Raw genomic sequence first — 23,495 nt, 5'->3', positions numbered from 1 at the left:
AAATCTGTTCCACAGAAGCTTCATTTTTAAAAGAAAAAGACGAGGAGACAGCCCTAGTGGAATGAGCCGTAATTCTCTCAGTCTCATAAGCAAAACGAATCATACTTCTTAACCAGAGGGAAAGAGAAGCAGAGGTGGCCTTCTGACCCTTCCGCTTTCCTGAGAAAGAAACAAACAGGGCAGAAGACTGATGAAAATCCTTAGCAGCCAGCAGGTAAAATGTTAGAGCATGCACAACATCCAAATTATGCAAAAGACGTTCCTTATGAGAAGGAGGATTAGGACAAAAAGAAGGAACAACAAATTCCTGATTAATGTTTCAATCCGAAACCACCTTAGGGAGAAACCCCAATTTAGTATGAAGGACCGCCTTATCTGCATGAAAAATAAGGTAAGGGGAATCACACTGCAGTGCCGAAAGTTCAGAAATTCTGCGAGCAGAGGAAATAGCAATAAGGAACAAAACTTTCCAAGATAACAACTTAATATCCACAGAATGCATTGGCTCAAACGTAGCCTGCTGCAAAACTTTAAGCACAAGGTTCAAGCTCCAAGGAGGAGTAACAGGTTTAAACACAGGCCTGATTCTGACCAAGGCCTGATTCTGACCAAGGCCTGACAAAAAGATTGAACATCTGGCACATCCGCCAGACGTTTGTGTAAAAGAATAGACAGTGCAGAAATCTGACCCTTCAGAGAACTGACTGACAAACCCTTCTCCAGACCTTCCTGGAGAAAAGACAAAATTCTAGGAATCCTGACCCTGCTCCAAGAGAAGCCCTTCGACTGACACCAATATAGGTATTAGCGCCATACCTTATGGTTAATCTTACGAGTAACCGGTTTGCAAGCCTGAAGCATGGTATCAATGACTGACTCAGAAAATCCACGCTTAGCAAAAACTAAGCGTTCAATCTCCAAGCAGTCAGCTTCAGAGAAACTAGATTTGGATGGAGAAAAGGACCCTGAGTTAGAAGGTCCTTCCTCAGAGGTAACCTCCAAGGAGGAAGAGATTACATCTTCACAAGGTTTGCAAACCAGATCCTGCGAGGCCTGCAAGCTTTTAGAATTACAGACGCCCTCTCCTGCATAATAAGAGCAATGACTCGTGAAAAGAGAGCAAAAGGAGGAAACAGGTATGCTAGACCGAAGTCCCAAGGCACCGCCAGAGCATCTATCAGGGCGGCCTGAGGATCTCTTGATCTTGAAACATACCTTGGAAGCTTGGCATTCTGAAGAGACGCCATCAGATCCAATTCCGGAAACCCCCACCTGAGGGTTATCTTTGAGAACACCTCCGGATACAGAGAGTCCACTCCCCCGGATGAAAAGACTGTCTTCTCAGAAAATCTGCCTCCGAATTGTCCACTCCTGGAATGTGGATATCAGATAGGAGACAATTGTGAGCTTCCGCCTACTGTATAATAAGAGTCACCTCCTTCATGGCCAAGGAACTCAGAGTTCCTCCCTGGTAGTTGATGTAAGCCACTGAGGTGATGTTGTCCGACTGGAATCTGATAAACCGGGCTAAAGACAACCGAGGCCAAGCTATCAAGGCATTGAAAATTGCTCTCAACTCTAAGATGTTTATGGGAAGAGAGGACTCCGCCCGAGTCCCCAGGCCCTGAGCTTTTAACGAGCCTCAGACTGCTCCCCAGCCCAGCAGGCTGGCATCCGTGGTCACAATCACCCAGGAGGGTCTCCGGAAGAATGAGAATGAGACTGATGATCCTGAGAAATCCACCACAAAAGAGTCTCTTGTTAGAGGATCCAACTCTATCCTCTGAGATAGATCTGAATGGTCCCCATTCCATTGACTTAGCATGCATAGTTGCAAAGATCTCAGATGGAATCAAGCAAAAGGAAGAATGTCCATGGAGGCAACCATCAGACCAATTACCTCCATGCATTGAGCCACTGATGGACGAACAGTAGACCAAAGAGAGAGGCATGAAGTTAGAAGTTTGGATTTTTTTACATCCGTCAGAAAAATTTTCATAGATAGGGAATCGATGATAGTCCCTAAGAAACACACCCTTGTAGCTGGAACAAGGGAACTCTTCTCCAGATTCACTTTCCATCTGTGGGAACATAGAAAAGACAACAAGATCTCCGTATGAGAGTTGGCTAGATGAAAAGATGACGCCTGAACCAAGATGTCATCCAGGTAAGGCGCCACCACAATTCCCTGAGACCTGACGACTGCCAAGAGAGCCCCCAGAAACTTTGTGAAAATCCTGGAAGCTGTGCCAAGGCCAAACGGAAGAGCAACAAATTGAAAGTGCTTGTCTAGAAAAGCAAATCTCAGGAACTGGTGATGATCGCTGTAAATGGGAACATGAAGATACGGGTCCATCAGGTCTATGGTCGTCATGAACTGACCTTCTTGGACAAAAGGAAGAATGGAATGAATTGTTTCCATTTTGAAGGACGGTACCCTGGACGGTCTCTAAATGGAGACATTTTAGATCTAAAATGGGTTGATAAGTTCCCTCTTTTTTGGGAACTACAAACAGATTTGAATAGAATCCTAGACCCTGTTCCCTTACCGGAACCATCACTCCCAGGGAGGAAAGGTCCTGAACGCAGCTTAAGAAGGCCTCTCATTTTACCTGGTCTGCAGGTAATCTTGAGAGGAGGAATCTGCCCCTGGGAGGACAAGTCTTTAATCCTATTTTGTAACCCCGAGATGACGAAAAAGGGAAAGTCTGCCCTCCACTTGATCCAATATCGGACCGGGGGCGGACCCTTCATGCTGATTTAGCCTCAGATGAAGGCTTCTTAGACTGCTTTCCCTTATTCCAAAGCTGATTGGATCTCCAAGAGGACTTGGACTGCTCCGGCTTGGAGGAGGAAGAGGAAGATTTTTGACCTTTGAAGTTACGAAAGGAACGGAAATTAGAATTTTGGTGCCCCTTAGGTCTATTCTTCTTGTCTTGTGGTAGAAAGGACCCCCTTCTCACCTGTAATTTCAGAAATTATTTCTGCCAGACCAGGACCAAAAAGGGTCTTTTAAAGGTACAGACAGGAGCTTGGACTTGGAATTTAACATCAGCTGACCAAGATTTTAACCACAGAGCCCTGCGGGCTAGAACAGTGAAACCAGACATCTTGGCTCCCAACCTAATAACTTGCATGTTGGCATCAGAGATAAATGTATTGGCCAGCTTGAGAGCCTTGATCCTATCTTGGATCTCCTCTAACGAAGTCTCCTCTAAAATCAGCTCAGACAAAGCATCACACCAATAAGATGCTGCACTTGCTACTGTAGCAATACAAACAGCAGGTTGCCATTCTTATCCCTGATGAATGTACATTTTCTTTAAATAAGTCTTCAGCTTTTATCCACTGGATCCTTAAAAGAACAGCTATCCTCTAGTCTATAGGAATCGTGGTTCTCTTAGCCATAGTAGAAATAGCTCCTTCCACCTTAGGCACAATGTGCCAAGAGTCCCTAATGGAGTCAGCAACAGGAAACCTCTTTTTAAAAACAGGAGAAGGGTATACCTGGCTTATCCCATTCCAGTGAAATGATCTCCGACACACGGTCCGGAACAGGAAATACTTCCACGGAAGAAGGAACATTATAGTATTTATGGAGGCCTATTTATTAAATGTCTTGCGGACCTGATCCGACAGTTCGGATCAGGTCCGCAAGACATCGCTGAATGTGGAGAGCAATACGCTCTCCGTATTCAGCATTGCACCAGCCGCAATGAAGACTCTGAAGACTCGCCAGAAACATGGGCCCACAAGCTCCTTACGGAGCTTTATAAGTGGGCCCCATTAAGTTTACTAGACCTTTTAGGGTTGACAATGACAGAAGAGTCGGAGTTGTCCAAAGTAGCCAGTACCTCCTTTAAAAGTTAACGAAGGTGTTCAAGCTTAAATCTGAAATTTACTTTTTCAGAATCAGTCAAATGATTTACACTGTCAGAATCTGAGATGTCACCCTCAGATGCTACCAAGGTATCCTCCTCATCTGACTTATGAGGGAGGTCAACCATCACAGAAGATGATGGAACAGACACCTTACTAACAGAAATATGATTTGCTTTACTCTTGCGTTTCTCCGCAATGGGAAAAGCAAGATAAGGCCGCAGACACAGCAGAAGATATCTGTGCAGCAAAATCTACAGGCAAATACACACCTCCAGGAGGCTGAGAGGAACCGCAGGGCACTGTATGTGAAACCATTGAGGCCTGGGACATCTGAGGAGAAAGCTGTGGCATATCCTGAACAGCATTATCCTCAGAGACAATAGGCTCAGAAGGGAGTAATTTATCTTTAAGTTTTAGGGTTCTAGCTAAATATGAGGAACAAAACGGCATAGGCAAAACAATTTAAGCCTCCAAACATAATAGACATTTGTCAAAGGAAACAGTCTCCTGTTCTGCGTCCATAGCTAAGATATTGCCCCAAAAATACGACAATGAAACAAAAACTGTCACTTTAAGAAGGAACTGTAATCCTTCAAAGCGGAACAACGCTAAATGTACATAAACAAAAGAAAAAAAACACCTCTACACCCCAGTGAACTAAGGTGCCCTACCGTAACCACTAGAAGAGTGAATAGCTCTAACACTGAATCCACAGCTGCCGCAGAGGAGAACTCACTGAAACTGACGCCGCTCTGCTCAGCGAACAAACAGAAGAGCGGGCTGTCATGTGAGCGGCAGCACATGAACTGCGCAACAGCTAAAAGTGTGCGATCAAACTTTTCAGCTGTTACGATCATACAAACAGCCCAAAAACGTATTAAAGGCATCTTAAACACTGCCCTTAGCGTTACAATAAAAAATAAAAGAACCCTTCAGCCAGAGGAAACATCCCACAAATAAGGGAAGAATTAACCCCCTAGTCTCACTTAACACATACTGAAGTGCCTGCACACTGCCCCAATAAATCCTTGACCAAAGGATTGAATAAGTCCCAAACTTATAAATGCAGAGATAAACTCTTGAAAGTACAAGTCTCCAATACCGAGAAGACAAAAGCACTTACCTGCATATTCAGCTGTTGGGCAGGAAGACAGCTTACAAGGTGTGAAAGGACACATTCTCCTATCAGAGACCTGTAGAAAAAAAGAAAGAACAGAGTAACCATCTCTGGCTTTTTATAACAGGGGTAGCAACAACGATAGAATACAAGGCAAAGACAACCTCACCGCATTCTAACTGCTAAAAGTCACCACTACTCTTACTCAAGAGATTGACATGGACACAGCTAAACCCCAATCCTTGCTTGCAGGGAAAAGTACCCATAAAATGAATAAATATTTCTTCAGACACCAATCTTTACGTCCTCCATTAACAGAGACAAAGAGAATGACTGGGGGTTATGGGTAAGGAAAGTGATACTCAACAGCTCTGCTGGGGTGCTCTTTGCCTCCTCCTGCTGGCCAGGAGAGAAATTCCCACTAGTAATTGGAATGACGTTGTGAACTCTCCATATCTTAGGAAAGAAAAATAATAATAATAAAGTTATTTGCAAATAAACAAGTCAGTGGTACTCACAATGATCATGCGACACACGTGCCCTCTGCAGAGTTCAGAGTATGATGAATAGTGCATGTACACGACCCAACTGCCCACAAAAATGCCCAGCCAGGCGAGAAAAAGATATTTCACCTTGATGCCCGGAAGGCGATTCTGAAAAGACAATTATGGAATCAGCAATGAATACACAAGTATTATCAGAACGTTCAATAGAAAAGTGAGATTATTTTATCCAAGATGAAATGTAAGAGCCTGGAATAAAAGAGAAATGGTCGGCTGCTGTACCAAGCTGGAGATGTGAGCGTCTTGCTGTGATATAAAATGACAGAATGCAATTCAGGCTCACAAATCAATGTTTGAAGGTCATGATTTCTGGCTTATTTTTCTAGCATTGCGCGCTCTTCCTATTATGTAGAATTACAAAACCAGAGTCAGAGCGGGTCACAGTTTACGCCGAACTTTTCATTTTCAACAATTATATTAAAACCTGTGCAGACTTTACTTAGACCGACTATAAAAGCAAATTCACAGACTCAGCTGTTTTGTACTATTGTGACTTCACATCAATCATTATCCAGGAACATGAAACCTAAAATGATTCTTTCATAATTCAGATAGGACATTCAATTTTAAACAACTTTCCAATTTACTTTTACAATCAAATTTGTTTTGTTCTCTTGGTATTCTTTATTAAAAGCTAAACCTAGTTAGGCTGATATGCAAATTTCTAAGCCCTTGAAGGCTGCCTCTTACCTCAGTGCATATTGACGTTTTATCACAGTCAGATAGCGCTAGTTCATGTGTGACATATAGATAACATTGTGCTCACTCCTGTGAATTTACCTATGAGTCAGCACTGATTGGCTAAAATGGAAGTCTGTCAAAAGAACTGAGATAAGGGGCAATCTGCAGAGGCTTAGATACAAGGTAATCACATAGGTAAAAAATATATTAATATAACTGAGATAAGGGGGCAGTCTGCAGAGGCTTAGATACAGGGTAATCAGAAAGGTAAAAAGTATATTAATATAACTGAGATAAGGGGGCAGTCTGCAGAGGCTTAGATACAGGGTAATCACAAAGGTAAAAAGTATATTAATATAACTGAGATAAGGGGCAGTCTGCAGAGGGTTAGATATAAGGTAATCACAGAGGTAAAAAGTGTATTAATATAACTGAGATAAGGAGCAGTTTTCAGAGGCTTAGATACAAGGTAATCACAGATGTAAAAAGTATATTAATATAACTGAGATAAGGGCGCAGTCTGCAGAGGCTTAGATACAAGGGTAAAAAGTATATTAATATAACTGAGATAAGGGCGCAGTCTGCAGAGGCTTAGATACAAGGGTAAAAAGTATATTAATATAACTGAGATAAGGAGCAGTCTGCAGAAGGTTAGATACAAGATAATCACAGAGGTAAAAAGTATATTAATATAACTGAGACAAGGAGCAGTCTGCAGAGGCTTAGACACAAGGTAATCACAGAGGTAAAAAGTATAATAATATAACTGAGATAAGGGGCAGTCTGCAGAAGCTTAGACACAAGGTAATCACATAGGTAAAAAGTATATTAATATAACTGAGATAAGGAGCAGTCTGCAGAGGCTTAGACACAAGGTAATCACAGAGGTAAAAAGTATAAGAATATAACTGAGATAAGGGGGCAGTCTGCAGAAGCTTAGACACAAGGTAATCACAGAGGTAAAAAGTATATTAATATAACTGAGATAAGGAGCAGTCTGCAGAGGCTTAGATACAAGGTAATCACAGAGGTAAAAAGTGTATTAATATAACTGAGATAAGGGGGCAGTCTGCAGAGGCTTAGATACAAGGTAATCACAGAGGTAAAAAGTATATTAATATAACTGAGATAAGGGGGCAGTCTGCAGAGGCTTAGATACAAGGTAATCACAGAGGTAAAAAGTATATTAATATAACTGCATTAGATATGCAAAACCGGGGAATAGTTAATAAATGGATTAACTATCTTTTTTCAAACTATAAAAAAGATTCTGGAGTAGACTGTCCCTTTAATTATGTTATCAAATTTGCTTCATTTTCTTGGTATTCTTTGTTGAAGGAACAGAAATGCACTACTAGGAGATAGCAGAGCACATCAAGTGAGTCAATGACAAGAAGCATATATGTGCAGCCACAAATCAGCAAGCGCTACCCAGGTCTGGCTCCTAAGCTTAAATTCCTGCTTTTTCAAATAAAGATACCAATAGAACAAAGAAAAATTAATAGGAGTAAATTAGAAAGTTGCGTAAAATTGCTGTTCTATCTGAATCATGAAAGAAAAAAGAAAATTGGGTTTCATATCCCTTTAATATTACATGCATTTGAACATTAAAGATACAGTAAAATCAAACTTAAATGTTCATGATTCAGATAGAGAATATCATTTTAAACAAATTCACAATTTACTTCTAGTTTCTATTTTGCTTTGTTTTCTTGTTACCATTTGTTGAAAAGCATACCTAGGTAGTCTCAGGAGCAGCAATGCACTACTGGGAGCAAGCTGCTGATTGATGCCTCTAGTCATTAGTCCCCTGATGTGTTCAGCTAGCTCCCAGAAGTGTATTGCTGCTTGAAGCTGACTTTAACTTTCTGTTTTAAAAGGGACAGTAAACAACTTGAGATTTTAATATAAACTGTGTAGTTTTGAATAGTAAAACAATTCCTTTTGTTACTTGATTTCCCCCTTTCCTTTAATGTAGCTCTGAAAATTGTGAATTTTATATTTCTCAGAACTTGAAATACACCTGTTGACTTCTCAAGGCTAACCATGCCACATATCTGGCCCTAATTGGCTTTAACTGATAACAACTGCAAAACAATGCTCTACAACAACATAATGACAGTGGCTAGCCCTACTATCTGCTGACTCAAGCCCATATTGGCTCCTCCCACTGAGGCAAAATGGTGGGAAGAGTTTGGCAAATGAAAAACTACTGAAGGAAATGGTGTTAATATGTTTGACAAATGTTTGGACTTGGCTGATGCTATTCTATAGCAAGAAAACATAAGTGTTTTCTAATTACAAGCTATTTATAGTCTTTTAACCCATTTGCAGGGGGTTAAACACATAGTAATACACAAGTGACAGAGCAATAATAACAACATGTTCTAACACATTACAATATTTTCTTTTTGCAACATTATGTCCCTTTAAAGGGACAGCAAACACCTTGAGATTTTTTATATAAGTGTTTAGTTATATATAATGAAACATCTTGCAATATATTTTCACAATTTTTTTGCCCCATTTCATGTCATTTAGCTTTGAAAATTGAGAAATGTCTAATTTTTAGAAATTAAAATGCACCTGCTAACTTCTGCAGGCTTACCCTGCGACATATGCGTGTCTAATTGGATTCATCAGATAACGACTGCAGAACAATACACTTTAGACTGTGGTTAGCCTTGCTGTCCGCAAACTAAAGCCCAGATTGGCTCCTTCAAATAAGGCAAATGGAGTGTGGACTTTGACTATTGAAAATAAATTGCAGTAAAAAAAGGATGTGAATTTGTTTTAAAAAGACCTGACTGATACGTTATTATATAGCAGCACAACAGAATGGGCTTGTAATTACATGGTGCTCACTGTGCCTTTAACTGCAGTTATTTCTCCGTGCCCTTTTCCTTATGAACTTGCTTCCTTATTAACATATCAAGTGTCCCCTAAAGATCTACTGACGCCATCAGAGCCAACTAAAGCCTCAAATCCTATTTCCTTCTTATTGTATTTAACCTGAAGTGAGGTCCAGCGTCTCCTGCTCTTCTGGGCAGCAAAACACCATCTGGATCTTTATTTCTGGGCCATAAAAGTGATCACTTTGCAGCACAAACTCTGCTCAGCTACATTTCTTCTGGTGTATGTTTAATCGTTTACACAAGTGTAATCAGTCTATAACACGCTGATAAACCCAGCCCAGAATATGTACTTTTAACCCCTTAACGACTGAGGACGTGCAGGGTACGTCCTCAGAAAAAAGGCAGTTAATGCCTGAGAACGTACCCTGCACGTCCTCAGTGTGGAAAGCAGCTGGAAGCGATCCTGCTCGCTTCCAGCTGCTTTCCGGTTATTGCAGTGATGCCTCGATATGGAGGCATCCTGCAATAACCTTTGTAAGCCATCCGGTGCAGAGAGAGCCACTCTGTGGCCCTCTCTGCACCGGAGATCGGTGGCTTACTGCGTTGGTGGGTGGGAGCCGGACCGGGAGGCGGGTGGCGGCCATCGATGGCCCTGGTTATGTGAATGGGGGGCGGGATCGTGGGCGGGGGTGGCTGGGGGCGCGCACGGGCGCGCGCGCGTGCACGGGAGGGTGGGGGCGGGCGCGTGCACGGGGAGGGAGCGGGTGGGAACCGCTACACTACAGAAACTTTTGAAAATTAAAAATGCTGAAAGTAAAAAAAAAAACAAAAAACAAACGATCAGCAAGGTGGTGGGGGTTTGTCTGTGTGGGGGTGGGGGAAGCTACACTACAGAAAAGAAAAACAAAACAAAAAAAGCACTTTTTATTGCACTTTTTATTGCAAACTGGGTACTGGCAGACAGCTGCCAGTACCCAAGATGGCCCCCAATAAGGCAGAGGGGAGGGTTAGAGAGCGGTTTTGGGGGGGATCAGGGAGGTTGGGGGCTAAGGGGGGGATCCTACACAGTAGCATATGTACATATGCTAAAAAAAATTTTTTATTTTTTTTTAAAACCCCTTTTATTTTAGTACTGGCAGACTTTCTGCCAGTACTTAAGATGGCGGGGACAATTGTGGGGGAGGGAAGGGAAGGGAGCTGTTTGGGAGAGATCAGGGGGTGGGATGTGTCAGATGGGAGGCTGATCTCTACACTAAAGCTAAAATTAACCCTGCAAGCTCCCTACAAACTCCCTAATTAACCCCTTAACTGCTGGGCATAAAACACGTGTGGTGCGCAGTGGCATTTAGCGGCCTTCTAATTACCAAAAAGCAACGCCAAAGCCATATATGTCTGCTATTTCTGAACAAAGGGGATGCCAGAGAAGAATTTACAACCATTTATGCCATAATTGCACAAGTTGTTTGTAAATAATTTCAGTGAGAAACCGAAAGTTTGTGAAAAAAATTTGTGAAAAAGTGAACGATTTTTTGGATTTGATCGCATTTGGCGGTGAAATGGTGGTATGAAATATACCAAAATGGGCCTAGATCAATACTTTGGGATGTCTACTAAAAAAAAATACATACATGTCAAGGGATATTCAGGGATTCCTGAAAGATATCAGTGTTCTAATGTAACTAGCGCTAATTTTGGAAAAAAATGGTTTGGAAATAGCAAAGTGCTACTTGTATTTATGGCCCTATAACTTGCAAAAAAAGCAAAGAACATGTAAACATTGGGTATTTCTGAACTCAGGACAAAATTTAGAAACTATTTAGCATGGGTGTTTTTTGGTGGTTGTAGATGTGTAACAGATTTTGGGGGTCAAAGTTAGAAAAAGTGTGTTTTTTTCCATTTTTCCTCATATTTTATCATTTTTTTTATAGTAAATTATAAGATATGATGAAAATAATGGTATCTTTAGAAAGTCCATTTAATGGCGAGAAAAACGGTATATAATATGTGTGGGTACAGTAAATGAGTAAGAAGAAAATTACAGCTAAACACAAACACTGCAAAAATGTAAAAATAGCCTTGGTCCCAAACGGACAGAAAATGGAAAAGTGCTGTGGTCATTAAGGGGTTAATTATATTTGTAAAATGAAACACATATGGGCTAGATTATAAGGGGAGCGCAATCAATAGCGCAGGTGCTTTATCTTTAGCGTAACCGCGCACCAAGAATAGAGCACAATCTGGCATCACAAGTGAATGTAAAAAAATGTTTTTTTAGCGCCCCCTATACTTTTAATGGGTAGTGCAGGGTGCGCTATTATTGTTTATAATACACGTGGTAAGTTAAGTGTTGTGCTCGAGCGCAACACAAAATAGCACCAGAACATGTAGTTCTTTAGGGGACCTGAAATAAAGAGCTAAATAACCCCAGGGCAAGCCACACAGAAATGTAAGCACCATGTATTACACACATTACGGGGTGATCACCCAGCAGAACCGCTGACAGGCTTGCATTTAGTGTATTGTAGGAAGTGTTACTGCCCATTACTAGATGATCTCACTATCTCTCTAACCAGACTGTGCTTCATCTCCTCCCACTAGCAGCAGCAGTGTTTACTTTAGTGTTTCTGTTCTCTGTCTAGAGGGAACTTAGTTCCTTCTGCAAAAATAGTGCAGGAACTCCGTTCCCATGCGTTCCTGCTCGACTTGACCCTTGTTCAAAACATTACTTTTTTTGGGAGGGGAAAAATCCTTACTCAATAAATCTCTAACATATGCATAATAAAATGAAACTAAACATGTAAACTTTAAAACAGTGGGACCACAAGACAAGGTGCCTCACACAGATAATCTTTATGAATTCCATGTGCTTGAATGAGGTGCAGTTGAAACCATCTGCAAGGTTTCTGAGATGTCTCTCGTTCTATCCAGAGTGACTACTTTAATAAAACAGACAGGCAAATATTTTACAATTACCATTAGCCATCTGGCAGCAGTGTTTGAAACAATGTTTATTGCAATGTTACACATAGTAGCAAACATGGCTAAAGACACATGCACACTCCTGAGCTCACCTGGGATTCCTCTTCAACAAAGGATACTAAGAGAACTAAACAAAATTAATAACAGAACTGAAAAGTTGATTAAAATGACATTGTCTAAATCATGAACGTTACATTTTGACTTTACTGTCCCTTTAATGCAATGGGCAGAACTGTCTATAACCAGCTAGATATAGGTCGGCACTTACAGAGTAAGGTGACAGTGATGATGATATGTAAGTCATTTCTCTGATCAACTTCACCCTCTTGGGCCCATATTTATCAAGGTCTGTGGGACCTGATCCGACAGTGCGGATCAGGTCCGACAGACCTCGCTGAATACGACGAGCAATGCGCTCGCCGTATTCAGCATTGCACCAGCAGCTCACAAGAGCTGTTGGTGCAACGCCGCCCTCTACAGACTCGCCGCCAGCAGGGGGGTGTCAATCAACCCGATCGTACTCGGACAGGTTATGGAGCAGCGGTCTTTGTGACCGCTGCTTCATAACTGCTGTTTCTGGCGAGCCTGCAGGCTCGCCAGAAACACGGGGCATCAAGCTCCATACGGAGATTGACAAATATGCCCCTTGGAGTTGAAGTGGCAAAAACAAATACAAAAATAAAGTGGAGACTAAGGCCCTGGTTCATAGAGAGTACCAGTATACTAGAAATAGAGGCCATTTTGAGTTTTTGGTACAATTTTAACTTTGCATTTTGAAATCATACTGTAAATAAAATGTGTTTTTGTCTTTTATACGGTGAATAAAAAAAAATAAATGTTACTGTGTAATTTGAATTCTCATTTAGCTGCATACTTTTCATATAAATGTTAATGCATTTTATAATATCATTTTTTATGCATACTTTTATTAGGATTTTACATTGTACTTTGTGTTTTTTTTAATCTGCCGACATTAACCCCTTAACGACCGAGGACGTACAGGGTACGTCCTAAAAAAAAAAGGCAGTTAACGCCTGAGGACGTACCCTGTACGTCCTCGGTGTGGAAAGCAGCTGGAAGCGATCCTGCTGCTTTCCACTGCTGAAATATACCAAAATGGGCCTAGATCAATACTTTGGGTTGTCTACTACACTACTGTTTCAGGGAGCTGTTTGGGAGGGATCAGGGGGTGGGATGTGTCAGGTGGGAGGCTGAGCACTACACTAAAGCTAAAATTAACCCTGCAAGCTCCCTACAAACTACCTAATTAACCCCTTCACTGCTAGCCATAATACATGTGTGATGCGCAGCAGCATTTAGCGGCCTTCTAATTACCAAAAAAGCAACGCCAAAGTCATATATGTCTGCTATTTCTGAACAAAGGGGATCCCAGAGAAGCATTTACAACCATTTGTGCCATAATTGCATAAGCTGTTTGTAAATAATTTTAGTGAGAAACCTAAAGTTTGTGAAAAAGTGAACAATTTTTTTTATTTGATCGCTTTTGGCGGTGAAATGGTGGCATGAAATATACCAAAATGGGCCTAGATCAATACTTTGGGTTGTCTACTACACTACATTAAAGCTAAAATTAACCCTACAAACTCCCTACAAGCTCCCTAATTAACCCCTTCACTGCTGGGCATAATACACGTGTGATGCGCAGCGGCATTTAGCGGCCTTCTAATTACCAAAAAGCAACGCCAAAGTCATACAGGTCTGCTATTTCTGAACAAAGGGGATCCTAGAGAAGCATTTACAACCATGTGTGCCATAATTGCACAAGCTGTTTGTAAATAATTTCAGTGAGAAACCTAAAATTGTGAAAAATTTAACGTTTTTTTTTTAATTTGATCGCATTTGGCGGTGAAATGGTGGCATGAAATATACCAAAATGGGCCTAGATCAATACTTGGGGTTGTCTACTACACTACACTACAGCTAAAATTAACCCTAGAAGCTCCCTACATACTCCCTAATTAACCCATTCACTGCTGGGCATAATACACGTGTGGTGCGCAGTAGCATTTAGCAGCCTTCTAATTACCAAAAAGCAACACCAAAGCCATACATGTCTGCTATTTATGAACAAAGGGGATCCCAGAGAAGCATTTACAACCATTTATGCCATAATTGCATAAGTTGTTTGTAAATAATCTCAGTGAGAAACCTAAAGTTTGTGAAAAAAATTGTGAAAAAGTGAACAATTTTTTTTATTTGATTGCATTTGGCGGTGAAATGGTGGCATGAAATATACCAAAATGGGTCTAGATCAATACTTTGGGATGTCTTCTAAAAAAAAATATATACATGTCAAGGGATATTCAGGGATTCCGGGCAGATATCAGTGTTCTAATGTAACTAGCGCTAATTTTGAAAAAAGTGGTTTTGAAATAGCAAAGTGCTACTTGTATTTATGGCCCTATAACTTGCAAAAAAAGCAAAGAACATGTAAACATTAGGTATTTCTAAACTCAGGACAAAATTTAGAAACTATTTAGCATGGGTGTTTTTTGGTGGTTGTAGATGTGTAACAGATTTTGGGGGTCAAAGTTAGAAAAAGTGTGTTTTTTTCCATTTTTTCATCATATTTTGTATTTTTTTTTTTATAGTAAATTTTAAGATATGATGAAAATAATGGTAGATTTTGAAAGTCCATTTAATGGCGAGAAAAACGGTATATAATATGTGTGGGTACAGTAAATGAGTAAGAGGAAAATTACAGCTAAACACAAACACCGCAAAAATGTAAAAATAGCCTTGGTCCCAAACGGACAGAAAATGGAAAAGTGCTGTGGTCATTAAGGGGTTAAACAAGATGCTGCAGGTGTCTCTTTTGCATAAGCCCTTTTGACAATCCAAATGTCGGGCCCCACAGCACTGACAGAGAGCTTTAAGAAAACAATTCCTTGGTGAGTGAACAATACTGTAGACAACAAATAACGGTAGACGTTAGCGATAAGTATTGATGTATCAGACGGTGCAAACCAAAACTGATGCCTCTTCTGCCCTCTCGTCTTTCACAGAGGACAATGTTACAGAATAAAAGCATTGTAGTTTCATCCAAACCCTCAGCTCAGTCTCAGATCATCTGACAATTTAAACAAGTATTTCCCCCAACATCAGACCAGGGTTGACTCAAGGTGTTGTGTCGTAATTGAAGGACAAAGTGAAATTGATTGAGCAAACAAATGCTAAAAGGTGGAGAGTATCAAGCACAAAAAATATCATAAAGCACAAAAATCTAATAAAGCACAAAAGTATAATAATTAACCTCTTAAGGCACAGACTGAGGTAAAATATCTTCCTGTATGGGTTTAAAAAGGTAACAATTTAATCATATATATATATATATATATATATATATATATATATATATATATATATATATATATATATATATATATATATATATATATATATAAAACTAAATTAATCATATATATAACTAAATTAATCATATATATAACTAAATTAATCATATATATAACTAAATTAATCATATATATAACTAAATTAATCATATATATAACTAAATTAAAACGTTTATCGGGCAGGTCACATCAAATAGGGTAAAACATCAGACAGTGTAAAACAGGATTAAAACATCAATTGATACAATTACAATTAAAAATGACAATTATTGCAAGAAACATGAAATTCAAAATAAGGGTACAATATGCTGTGTTATCAAATCTGAGATATAGCTCGTTGGCAAAAACTGGCCGTTCGACCAGACAGTAGTATCCAAGTCCAGACAATCACTTGTGGACTCTATTCCCTCAGAGACCACAACCTGGTTATATGGAAAAGTGTGGTCTGGCTCAGCAAATGTCCTGTAGCAGCTGTATTCCACTCAAATCCTGAATCGGCAGTACGGGACCAGCTATCAGGTTATATACCACTATACAGACTCACCGGCAGGTTTTTATCACAAGGTCCGATCGTTCAACATACAAAAACAGACCTCAGATTCAAGCTTGATTCAGCCGTTACCACGCCGTTAGCAAGCTGATTGAAGCGTATTAGATCTGAGCAACACGTTTCACATTTCTTTTTCAAGCTCAGATAGCCTACTCCTTGAGCACATTATAAACCCTATATGTTTAAAAGGGATACTCAGTATTTAAAGGGACATAGGATTAGCGTGTAAGTTATAATACAAATACTTTATACATTATACAAACTTAACCTGAATGGTATTGATTATTTGGAACTTGCTTATTGATTGTTATTTGGGATTGTTATACATATACGTGTTTAATTGATATTATTTTGAAGAAAAAAAACGTATTGTGATTATGTGTATGTTCGCTGTAAACATCATGTGTTCCTTTAAACACCTCGTATTTACATAATGATCTGTTAAAAAACAAATCTAATACACAAAATGTAAACAATTCATAACATGATAAACATCTTCTCAATAAAAAAACTTATAAAACCCTATTCGTAAATATTCATAAAATGTCATTAAAAAAAGAAGTTTATAAAAAGTGTATAGAAAGAAATGTATAAAAAAGGGAACTTTTAAAAATGCAACAGCCTAAATTCTTACAGAGAAAAAGGGATCTCTATACTATCTATATTTGGATAATTTGGAGTAGTTCGAAGGAGTCTCATTTGTACATAAATAACAAATAGTCACTTATAAAATATTCTATACTTAAATTCAAACTAAGAATCCAAAGAGCACCCAAATCGAAATCTAGGTTTTTAACTCAAAAATCCATTTTGCCTCTCTTTTTAATAGTTATTTTCTAGCATTCGCTTCTCTCCAGTTTGGTTTGACTTTATCTATTACTGTATAACTGAAGTTCTTAAGATTCCCCTTATTGCACTTCTTAAAATGTTTTGGTATAGGTAGATGTAAATTCCTCTCTATTCTATTGAATTTAAATGTTCACGGATTCTATCCCTCACAGGCCTTTCTGATTCTCCAATATACTGTTTGCCACATAAGCATTCTATTAAATAAACAATATTGGAGTCTGAACATCTATATATGTCGTTAATTTAAATTTATTTTGATTGTATTGTGTAATGAAAGGAACAAATATTTCATTTTTATCTGTCAAGGGTTCTTTTTTTAGTCTTAGGTGCAAGTAACTTTTCCCTATCAAATGCCTCACATTTAGCTTTCTTTATCAGCTCTATATCATAGCCTCTTTCAATAAATTTGTCTTCCAATACTTTTGATTGGGTCGCAAAATCACTGATTTCATTACAATTTCTCCTGATGCACATAAACTGATTTTTAGGGATATTCAATTTCCATTTATCTAAGTGGCAGCTGGTAGCGTGTATATAGCTATTCGTGTCTACCTGTCTTGTACATAGTTTCCCTTACTTTATAAATCTCTCTAAATCTAAAAAGTTGTCCTTCTCATTACTTATCTCATAGGTAAAACTCAAATTCTTCTGATTGTTATTCATTCTTGAGAAGAACCAGGCAAGGTCTTATCTGGTACCCCTCCAGATGATCAAAATATCATCTATGTACCTTTTGTAGAGGACCAGATTTGCCCCAAGATCTACTGTCAAAATCACACACGTCACGTTGTCCCTATCAACCTTATATATCCAAAGGCCATTTGCATACAAACTAAGAGGAGAAATGAACGCAGCTACGAACTAACACGCATAATAGCACGTTCTAGAATGCGCTAATAACTGTGTAACAAATTTAGGAGCTACTGGGATTATTGAGGAGTAAAATATTTCAGTAGCAAATAAAATTTAGCATTTAAGCATTAAACTGATGGTAAACTTTCCACTTTCTATTATCAGATCATGAATGTTAGTAATATTTTAGATAGAGTTTAATTCACCAGTTGTAATGAAGATGTGCTATAACTTAACTTTTAACCCTTTGAGTGCTAATGACGGCTCTGAGCCGTCACAGAGTTTCCCACTCTGGTGCTAATGACGGCTCAGAGCCGTCACTAGCACTCCTCCCACCTTGAGGGAGATCTGGGGGCTCCCACCCGCTCCTGTAGAGTGACAGGCATCGCCGGGGTTTCCCGTTTTGCGTGGTGATGTCACGCGCAATAACGTGATGACGTCACCGTGCAACTTTATACTTAACAATGTTAAGTATAGGAGCAGGGGGCATGCATGCTGCTTAGAAGCCTGTATCTCAGGTATCTAAGCAGCTACAGACCCCCAAGACCCACCATTGGAAAGGTAATCGCCCAACCTTTCCAACAGTGTAAGTCTTGGGGATCTGAAAAAAATTAAAAAAATGTTTTAAAAAAAAAAATGTTCAAAAAATAAAAAAAAAACATAAAAAAATCTTAGCACCCAGGTGGTAAAGTGCTTAGCACTCAAAGGGTTAATCTAGCCGTGCTATTCTAATACCCTGCGCTCCAGCCGCCCACTTCAAAAGTAATATTATTTGTGAGCCAACGGTTTGAACTGTTCTCCAATCAGCGCTCTGCCCATATGGCACTTTTATTGTAGCTAGAGAGCTGATTGGAGAACAGTTCAAACCGTTAGCTCACAAATAAATATTACTTTTGAAGTAACTGTGACACGGTTTATGGGTTTGTCCCATTTAGGAGCTCTGTCCATTCTTTTACACAGCGGCATCTAGAACCGCTCAACCCCACCCATAAATGCCATGCCTTGCCCAGAGTTTGCCCATAGACCAGCAGGCACTGCCAACAGAACACTGTGTATGAAAATGCAAATTATCTATATATTTTTTGTAGTCAGATACAACTCCAGATGTTGATTTATAAAGATCAATTCATTTCTTGGGAAAAAAAAAATATATATAAATTTAGGAACCTGAAAGCAGTTGTTTTGGAAACTGGGTCTCCCTATCTTCAAGTAATCATAACAAATATAATGACCGCCTATATTTTTTGCAAGTTATTCATCTGCAAAAACAGCCAGAGATGACTATTTTTCTCATTGTGCTGTAAGATAGTACATAATTACCCCCCGCAGGGTATATAAGAGTGCCTATTCCAATTGTGTTATTCCTGTAGATGATGAATCACATACAGGGGTGGGCCAATACACTGAGTCTTTCTGCATAAAACACATGTTCTGCTAATTAATGGCTTTTAAATGTGCTGCTAATTATGAGGATCTTTCAGCAGATAGGTCTCTGTATGCTCCTCTTTCATTACAAAGCTTAACCATTTCATATCTCAGTTTACCATGCAACTGGGCCCAGCAGGAGCCTGGGAGCCCCTATCAGATGAGAGACTCACTCCCCGAGGGGGAGACAAGTAGCTCGAGATGTTGAAGTTCTGTACTAACTGATTGCAATTAGTAACATCTCCAAGCAGCAGGCGCGTGTGCTGTGATTCTGCACAGCTCTGATTTCATCCCGGCATCTCAACAGTGACAGTTTGTTACCATTGAGAAGACAGCAGGGTAGGAATTGCCATTCTCATATAGAGAATAATTTTATATAAAAAATAGTGTATATGGCACTGGATAACGCCACAGGTGATGTGTATCCATCAGTTTTCATGTGTGTTTATATGACTTTGTGTGCATATGTATTTATATTTGTGCGTGCTAGTGTACGTGCGCTTGTGTATATCTGTATTTATATTTGTGTGTGCTTGTGTGTGGTAGCGTACGTGAGCTTGTGTATATCTGTATTTATATTTGTGTGTGCTTGTGTGTGCTAGCGTACGTGAGCTTGTGTATATCTGTATTTATATTTGTGTGCGCTTGTGTGTGCTAGCGTACGTGAGCTTGTGTATATCTGTATTTATAGTTGTGTGTGTGAGTTTGTGTACATCTGTATTTATATTTGTGTGTGTGAGTTTGTGTACATCTGTATTTATATTTGTGTGTACTTGTGTGTGGTAGCGTATGTGAGCTTGTGTATATCTGTATTTATATTTGTGTGCGCTTGTGTGTGCTAGCGTACGTGAGCTTGTGTATATCTGTATTTATAGTTGTGTGTGTGCTAGTGTACTTGAGCTTGCGTATATCAGTATTTATATTTGTGTGTGCTAGTTACGTGAGCTTGTGTATATCAGTATTTATATTTGTGTGCTAGTGTACGTGAGCGTGTGTATATCAGTATTTATATTTGTGTGTGTGAGTTTGTGTATATCTGTATTTATATTTGTGTGTGCTAGTGTACGTGAGCTTGTGTATATCAGTATTTATATTTGTGTGTGTGAGTTTGTGTATATCAGTATTTATATTTGTGTGTGCTAGTGTACGTGAGCTTGTGTATATCAGTATTTATATTTGTGTGTGTGAGTTTGTGTATATTTGTATTTATATTTGTGTGTGCTAGTGTACGTGAGCGTGTGTATATCAGTATTTATATTTGTGTGTGTGAGTTTGTGTATATCAGTATTTATATTTGTGTGTGCTAGTGTACGTGAGCTTGTGTATATCTGTATTTATATTTGTGTGTGCTAGTGTACGTGAGCTTGTGTATATCAGTATTTATATTTGTGTGTGTGAGTTTGTGTATATCAGTATTTATATTTGTGTGTGCTAGTGTACGTGAGTTTGTGTATATCAGTATTTATATTTGTGTGTGCTAGTGTACGTGAGCGTGTGTATATCAGTATTTATATTTGTGTGTGCTAGTATGTGTCAGCTTGTGTATATCTGTATTTATATTTGTGTGCTAGTGTACGTGAGCTTGTGTATATCAGTATTTATATTTGTGTGTGCTAGTGTACGTGAGCTTGTGTATATCTGTATTTATATTTGTGTGTGCTAGTGTACGTGAGCTTGTGTATATCTGTATTTATATTTGTGTCTGTGCTAATGTACGTGAGCTTGTGTATATCAGTATTTATATTTGTGTGTGCTAGTGTACGTGAGTTTGTGTATATCAGTATTTATATTTGTGTGTGCTAGTGTACGTCAGCTTGTGTATATCTGTATTTATATTTGTGTGTGAGAGTTTGTGTATATCTGTATTTATATTTGTGTGTGCTTGTGTGTGTGCGCTAGTGTACGTGGGTTTGTGTATATCTGTATTTATATTTGTGTGTGCTTGTGTGTGTGCTAGTGTACGTGAGTTTGTGTATATCTGTATTTATATTTGTGTGTGCTTGTGTGTGTGCGCTAGTGTACGTGAGTTTGTGTATATCTGTATTTATATTTGTGTGTGCTTGTGTGTGTGTGCGCTAGTGTACGTGGGTTTGTGTATATCTGTATTTATATTTGTGTGTGCTTGTGTGTGTGCGCGCTAGTGTACGTGGGTTTGTGTATATCTGTATTTATATTTGTGTGTGCTTGTGTGTGCGCTAGTGTACGTGGGTTTGTGTATATCTGTATTTATATTTGTGTGTGCTAGTGTACGTGAGTTTGTGTATATCTGTATTTATATTTGTGTGTGCTAGTGTACGTGAGTTTGTGTATATCTGTATTTATATTTGTGTGTGCTAGTGTACGTGAGTTTGTGTATATCTGTATTTATATTTGTGTGTGCTAGTGTACGTGAGTTTGTGTATATCTGTATTTATATTTGTGTGTGCTAGTGTACGTGAGTTTGTGTATATCTGTATTTATATTTGTGTGTGAGAGTTTGTGTATATCTGTATTTATATTTGTGTGTGCTTGTGTGTGTGCGCTAGTGTACGTGGGTTTGTGTATATCTGTATTTATATTTGTGTGTGCTTGTGTGTGTGCTAGTGTACGTGAGTTTGTGTATATCTGTATTTATATTTGTGTGTGCTTGTGTGTGTGTGCGCTAGTGTACGTGGGTTTGTGTATATCTGTATTTATATTTGTGTGTGCTTGTGTGTGTGCGCGCTAGTGTACGTGGGTTTGTGTATATCTGTATTTATATTTGTGTGTGCTTGTGTGTGTGCGCTAGTGTACGTGGGTTTGTGTATATCTGTATTTATATTTGTGTGTGCTAGTGTACGTGAGTTTGTGTATATCTGTATTTATATTTGTGTGTGCTAGTGTACGTGAGTTTGTGTATATCTGTATTTATATTTGTGTGTGCTAGTGTACGTGAGTTTGTGTATATCTGTATTTATATTTGTGTGTGCTAGTGTACGTGAGTTTGTGTATATCTGTATTTATATTTGTGTGTGCTAGTGTACGTGAGTTTGTGTATATCTGTATTTATATTTGTGTGTGCTAGTGTACGTGAGTTTGTGTATATCTGTATTTATATTTGTGTGTGCTAGTGTACGTGAGTTTGTGTATATCTGTATTTATATTTGTGTGTGCTAGTGTACGTGAGTTTGTGTATATCTGTATTTATATTTGTGTGTGTGCTAGTGTACGTGAGTTTGTGTATATCTGTATTTATATTTGTGTGTGCTAGTGTACGTGAGTTTGTGTATATCTGTATTTATATTTGTGTGTGCTTGTGTACGTGGGTTTGTGTATATCTGTATTTATATTTGTGTGTGCTAGTGTACGTGAGTTTGTGTATATCTGTATTTATATTTGTGTGTGCTAGTGTACGTGAGTTTGTGTATATCTGTATTTATATTTGTGTGTGCTAGTGTACGTGAGTTTGTGTATATCTGTATTTATATTTGTGTGTGCTAGTGTACGTGAGTTTGTGTATATCTGTATTTATATTTGTGTGTGTGCTAGTGTACGTGAGTTTGTGTATATCTGTATTTATATTTGTGTGTGCGCTTGTGTGTGTGCTAGTGTACGTGAGTTTGTGTATATCTGTATTTATATTTGTGTGTGCTAGTATAAGTAAGCTTGTGTATATCTGTAATTATATTTGTGTGTGTGAGTGTGTGTAAATAGTGCATGTTTGTGTGTGTTGGTCTTTATGGGTGTGTGTATATGAGTACAAATGCATGTTTAAGTATAGATCCAGAATGTCTCAATGCTTGCTCATTAAAATATAATTTAAAAAATTCAGATATTAAGTGGAGTACCTACAATTGTACGTCGAAAAGGCAAGTGTGTTTGACTCTATTTTTTAGAATACATATCTTTAATTACAACTACAATTTTCTTCTTTTTTGGATATACAATACAATTTTTTTTTATTTTTTAATCACACTACCAGCATGTGTCAAAACACTGTAAAAAATAAATGCTAGTTCCCATTTTACTAAATGACTTGTAATGTTTTTATATTTGATAAAAGGGACAGTCTACTCAAGAATATTTATTGTTTAAAAAGACAAATAATCCCTTTATTACCCATTCCCCAGTTTTGCATAACCAACACAGTTATATAAATATACTTTTTACCTCTGTGATTACATTTTATCTAAGCCTCTGCAGACTGCCCCTTATTTCAGTTCTTTTGACAGACTTGCATGTTAGCCAATCAGTGTTGACTCATAAATAACTGCACAGGCGTGAGCACAATGTTATTTACATGACACACATGAACTAGCGCTGCCTAGCTGTGGAAAAAAATTAAAAATTATTATTAGCTTCACTATAGTGGATTGTTTAATGTTATTTTGTTTCAAGCATGAACATACT

At 38.7% G+C, this 23,495-nt stretch overlaps 1 protein-coding gene and 1 long non-coding RNA gene across 2 annotated transcripts in view; one reads left to right on the top strand and one right to left on the bottom strand.

Moving 5' to 3' along the window:
• Window positions 1–23,495, bottom strand: part of DIPK1B (divergent protein kinase domain 1B) — a 262,257-nt gene that overhangs the window by 167,042 nt on the left and 71,720 nt on the right. The window contains exon 2 of the mRNA XM_053696182.1: window positions 5,518–5,652. Coding sequence (XP_053552157.1) covers window positions 5,518–5,652 — 135 coding nt within the window. The remainder of the gene's footprint in view (window positions 1–5,517; window positions 5,653–23,495) is intronic.
• Window positions 1–23,495, top strand: part of LOC128643199 (uncharacterized) — a 205,659-nt gene that overhangs the window by 149,349 nt on the left and 32,815 nt on the right. The gene's annotated exons all lie outside the window — the stretch shown is intronic.

The sequence above is a fragment of the Bombina bombina genome, chromosome 12, assembly GCF_027579735.1.
Source record: "Bombina bombina isolate aBomBom1 chromosome 12, aBomBom1.pri, whole genome shotgun sequence".
Classification (NCBI taxonomy): Eukaryota; Metazoa; Chordata; class Amphibia; order Anura; family Bombinatoridae; genus Bombina; species Bombina bombina.
This window is presented reverse-complemented; position numbering and strand designations above follow the sequence as displayed.